The 5,178-nt window shown below is 70.4% G+C and overlaps 1 protein-coding gene across 1 annotated transcript in view; it reads left to right on the top strand.

Moving 5' to 3' along the window:
- The first annotated feature begins 680 nt into the window (after window positions 1–680).
- KCNQ4 (potassium voltage-gated channel subfamily Q member 4) overlaps window positions 681–5,178 on the top strand; it is a 9,014-nt gene continuing 4,516 nt past the window's right edge. Inside the window, exons 1-9 of the mRNA XM_085306746.1 lie at window positions 681–691; window positions 1,311–1,401; window positions 2,208–2,334; window positions 2,497–2,672; window positions 2,757–2,882; window positions 2,998–3,108; window positions 3,242–3,337; window positions 3,440–3,528; window positions 4,925–5,080. Coding sequence (XP_085162872.1) covers window positions 681–691; window positions 1,311–1,401; window positions 2,208–2,334; window positions 2,497–2,672; window positions 2,757–2,882; window positions 2,998–3,108; window positions 3,242–3,337; window positions 3,440–3,528; window positions 4,925–5,080 — 983 coding nt within the window. The remainder of the gene's footprint in view (window positions 692–1,310; window positions 1,402–2,207; window positions 2,335–2,496; window positions 2,673–2,756; window positions 2,883–2,997; window positions 3,109–3,241; window positions 3,338–3,439; window positions 3,529–4,924; window positions 5,081–5,178) is intronic.

Genomic DNA, 5,178 nt, shown 5'->3' on the forward strand with positions numbered 1-5,178 from the left:
CCGGCCCCGGACCCCCCTGCGCCGTTACGCAAGCCAGCTCCCGCCGAGCGATGGCCCTTTGCACGCCGTCACGTGGGCCGGTGGCACAAGCCCTCCGCTTTCCATATTTAGAATCGCTGGATCAGGGGAAAAAATGTATTTTTGGAGAGTTTCATTTGCTTCAGCTCCCGAATCTATTTCTCCCCCCCCCCCTTCTTATTTTAAATGGGCCAAAGCCCCTTTTGGCTTAACCCGCTGCTCCAGGACAGGTGGCCTCGGAGCAGCTCCCTGTTAACTCATCCCTGGGGTCCGGCCTGATCCAGGCTGTCCCTGAGCGGCCCCGTGTCCCCGCGGGATGCAGCGGTGCCGGGAGCGGGTCCAGCCCCCCTTGGCCAGCAGCAGCCCTRCCTGCACTGCGGGGCCCCGCGTCTCCCTCCCTGGCTTTAATTAGCGGTTGCTCCACCTGGGAAGAGGCTGTGGGGCTGCCACGGGGGCTGGCACCGCGGGGCATCCTGGGGTGCATGTCCTGGCCGGGACACAGCCGTCCTCCGGCGCGAGGGTGCCGCGAGCCGGCCCRGCATCATCGTTGGGGCGGGGGGGAAAAGCCCCTTCTCCAGCAGCCTTTGCCCCGAGGGCGATACCCTGGGTGCCAGCGGTGGGAGCAGCGTCGGAGGCGCCTGTCCACGCTCCCGGGCGTCAGGATGGGGATGCAGTAGGAGCAGCACCTCCGCCCCCAGCCCCTCTCCGTGCACGCTGCGGGGCTGTGCCCCCACACTAACGCAGCGCGCAGGGGCTGCCCCGTGCCCGCTGCGCTCCCCTGAGGGACCCTGCAGCGTTTTCCTGCATATTAAATATTCAAAGGCCCAGCCCGGCTCCGAATTGAGTTTTCTCTGGGTGGGGAGCGAGGGGCTGGGCTGGGAGGCTGGTGGGTGCGCGGGAGCAGGTCCTGCCGCCCGACGCCCGCGGCTCGGCGCTCTTGCCTGGCCGTTCAACCGCAGTGCGGGTGCCTTGGCGCCCGGGAGCTCGGGGTGCCACCCCCGAGGCTGGGGAGAGGTCCCGTCCCGGGGGGGGAAGCAGCGGGATGTGCCCCATAGGGACGCGCGGGCGAGCGGAGGGGTCTGGCCGGGGGCCCGGGGTGCCTCCGCGAGGGCAGCCGCAGCACGGCTCGGGGGCTCCTGAACTGCTCCATGCCACCATCTAGGGGCAAACCGTGTCCCGGTGGCTCGGCCTCGGCTGGGAACGTCTCCGCTGGCCGCCGGCCCCGAAGCCGGCGTGGGGGCCGGGGGCAGCCGCCTGGCCCCGCTCACCCGCGCTGGCTGCTCTCCTTGCAGATTCCTCCTCGTCTTCAGCTGCCTGGTGCTCTCCGTCTTCTCCACCATCCAGGAGCACCAGAAACTGGCCAACCAGTGCCTGTTCATCCTGGTAAGCTGCGGCGCGCAGCCCCGGCTCGCGGGCTCGGGTGGCGTCAGCCGGTGTCGGACCCGACCCGCGCGGCCTAGGGATGCTCCTAGCAATCGCGCCCGGGTTCGGCTCTCCTGTTGCTTGGGCTCGCGCTCCCCACGCAGGGCCCTGGCAGAGCTGAGCAAGATCAGCAAACCCCGTCTGACGCCCTCCCGCCTCTCCCTCGGCGCTTCATCTGCGCRCGGTTATTGCCGTCGGGGACGCTGGCGTGTTGGGCGCTGCGGGGCGAAGCGTGCCCGGTGGCCTCGCCGCTCCGCTCTGCCCGGTCCTCGCGCCGGGCTGCGCCGGGCGCCCGTCGCCGCCGCCGCCGGACCTCGGTGGCGTGCAGAGGCCCAGCCCGCTGGAAAAGGCAGGGCGGGAGGGCCTAAAAAAGGCAACTTTCCCCCAAACTGTCAGAAACGGCTGACGCTGGAGTTCTCCCGAGTGATGGAGACTAATTTGGGAAGGTCCTTGTGACTTTCCCGCGAGTAAGCAGAACGGGGGCTTGTTTGCGCGAGAGGCAGGAGGACAATGCTGACGGAGGAGGAAAAGGACCCAGCTATATTTGAGCTTGGCACAGGTAGGAGGGCCGGGCTGTGCCGGCGGCCCGTGCCCGCGCGCCCTCCGCAGCGCCACGCTCTGCTCTGCGCCCTCGCCGCCCCCCGCCAGCGCCGGCCGCCCTGCCCGCGGGCCCCGCGCCGCCCCGCCGCCCCTGCCCGCCCCGCTCAGCCCTCCCGCTGTCCCGTCTCTCCCCACCCCCCCCACCCCCCAAATCCCGATCCCGGCAGGAGTTCGTCATGATCGTGGTGTTCGGCATGGAGTACATCGTCCGCATCTGGGCGGCCGGCTGCTGCTGCCGCTACCGCGGCTGGAGGGGCCGTTTCCGCTTTGCCAGGAAACCCTTCTGCGTTATAGGTACCRCGGGGCCGGGGGGCGCGGGCTCCCCGTGGCCTTGGGGGCTCCCACTCCGCCGGGCCCCGGCTGCCAGGGCTCCCGGGGGCGCCGGGTGCGGAGCGGCCACCGGGGCTGAGCACGGGGCAGAGCTCATCACACRGTCCCCTCCTCCCCCCGCCGCAGATTTCATCGTCTTCATCGCCTCGGTGGCCGTCATCGCCGCCGGCACCCAGGGCAACATCTTCGCCACGTCGGCGCTGCGCAGCATGCGCTTCCTGCAGATCCTGCGCATGGTGCGCATGGACCGCCGCGGCGGCACCTGGAAGCTCCTGGGCTCCGTCGTCTACGCTCACAGCAAGGTGGGGGCTGGCGGGGGGCCGGCGCGGGGCCGGGGGGCCGCCGGCGCCGCCGCCCTCACCCCCCGGCCCCCTCCGCCCCGGCAGGAGCTCATCACGGCCTGGTACATCGGCTTCCTCGTCCTCATCTTCGCCTCCTTCCTCGTCTACCTGGCCGAGAAGGACGCCAACGCGCAGTTCGCCACCTACGCCGATTCCCTGTGGTGGGGCACGGTACGTGGGGCCGCCGCGGCCCCCCGGGGGGACCCACGAGGGTGGGCTGGGGCCGGCGGGGTGGGGTGTGGGGGGTCCCTCCAGGCACCCCCCTGCTCGCTCCCCCCCCCCGCAGATCACCCTCACCACCATCGGCTACGGGGACAAGACGCCGCAGACGTGGCTGGGCCGGATGCTGGCGGCCGGCTTCGCCCTCCTCGGCATCTCCTTCTTCGCGCTGCCTGCCGTGAGTGCGGCGCGGGCACGGGGCTGCGGGCGCTGCCGCCGGGAAGGGCGAAAAACACCCCCCCCCCCCCCACCGTGGGGCGGCAGGGTGCCCCGGCCCGTCCGCCCGCAGACCCCGACCCCTCCGTCCCCAGGGCATCCTGGGCTCCGGCTTCGCCCTCAAAGTGCAGGAGCAGCATCGGCAGAAGCACTTTGAGAAGCGACGGACGCCGGCGGCGAATCTCATCCAGGTACCGCCGGGCCGGCGCCCCCCCGCCCCGTGCCTGCGGCTCCGCGCGGCTCCCGGGGCCGGAGGGGGCCGGGCTCACGCCGGGGGTCTCGCCCTCGCCCAGGCTGCCTGGCGCCTGTACTCGACGGACGCCGGCCGGGCGTACCTGACGGCCACGTGGTGCTACTACGACAGCCTGCTGCCCTCCTTCAGGTAGGCACGGCACGGCACAGCACGGCACGGCGCGGCACCCGGCACGGGCCGCGGAGCCCCGGCTGAGAGCAGGGGGCTCGAGGATGAGGAGCACAGCCGGCCTTCCTCAGCCCGCCTCCGGGCTCGAGTCTGCACGGCCCGGGACGCCAGAGCCCCGGCGCGGCAGCTGCCCAAACGCCTGACTTCCTCCTCCTCCATCATCATCATCGTCATCCCCCCAGACCACTGAGCCCATCCGTCCCATCTCCCACCTGCAGCCTCCCTCCGCCCCCGGAGGCGCCCGGCGCGAGGGCGGAGGGAGGGCGGAGGGGGTCCGGCGGGAGCGCCGGGTCCCTGGAGCGCTCTCTGGCCCGAACCTGCCGGGAATCGCTGCTGCGGTGAATCGAGGACCTCCGACGCGTTTCTGGACGCCGCGGCGGCGCTGAGCTCACCGCAGCCCGCGCTGCGGTTGCTGCCCGCCCCGACGCGCGAGCCCCCTGCCCCGCTGCCTTCACCTTTGCAATCTGCCACTGTTTTTTTCGTTGCAATGACAAAAGTTATTGTTTTAATCTTTTTTTTCTCCCCCCTCAAAGGACAGGTTTCTTAACAGCACGGGATACAAGCCCCTCTGCTTCCCGGCAGCGGGGGCACGGAGGTGCATCCTGCCACGCAGCAGCCGCCCAGCCCCCCAGCCCACCGGGCTCTCGCAGCAGGGAGCTGGGATAGGGCCAGGCGTGATTCCTGCCGGGATCCGCGCTCCCTCCGCCCGGCGCGAGGGAGGACGGGGCCGTGCCAGGCGCCCCGGGGCTGCCGGTCCGTCCTCGCTCTGCCACCGGCTCGGTGCCGGGTCCCGCTGCGCCCCGCCGGCTCCGCGCGGCCGGAGCAGTACGTCCTGCCTGCCCGAAGCCGGAGCGATGCCGGCAGAGCCGGCCCCGCCTGGCCGCTCCTAAGGCTGCACTGGGCGACTTTCCCAAAGCGGCACGCGGCCGGGACGCGGCTCGCAGCCCCGTGCCGCGAGGCCCCGAGCCTCCGGCGGCGCCGGGCTCCGCTGAGCGCCGTCGCCCGGGCTGGACGCAGCCTCCGGCGCGCGGTCCCTGCGGGTCACCCGAGAGGGAGAGGTGGGAAAGCAGCGAAAGAGGCTGCCAGGGCGGTGTGATGAGGGCTGAGGCATCCCGCAGGGAGGTGCGTGCGGCCGGCCCAGCCCGGCACCTGCCTCGCCGGACCTGCACGCGCTGCTCGGAGCTGTTAAGAAACTGTCTTTTGAAATTTGTTCTGTTTCTGTTTCTTATTTTGCCCTTTTTTTTTTTTGCTTTGATCTGCACAGAGGAGGACCCGGCTCTGCTCAGCCTTGGTTTGCTCATCTTATTTTCTTTGGAAGGTTTAATTTCTCCATGTTTTTATTTGACCCCAACCTCAGAGAGCTGGTCCTAATCTTTGAGCATTTGCACCGAATCCGCAACGGAGGAATTAGGAATTCAGAGGTGAAAAAATGGCCTGACGGAGCCCCACCGCCTTATCCGTCCCTCACCTCTGGCCAGAAAAGCGTCAGCCCCGCCGCTTGGGCCGGGGACAGGTAGGGTGCAGCCTGCCCGGCACCGCGGTGTCCCTGCTGTGCTCGCGCGTGTCCGTGCGCCCGGCCCCGCCGCATCCCCGCTGCTCTGCGTCCTGCTG

The sequence above is a fragment of the Rhea americana genome, unplaced genomic scaffold, assembly GCF_003343005.1.
Source record: "Rhea americana isolate MKP2758 unplaced genomic scaffold, rheAme1 scaffold_246, whole genome shotgun sequence".
Lineage (NCBI taxonomy): Eukaryota > Metazoa > Chordata > Aves > Rheiformes > Rheidae > Rhea > Rhea americana.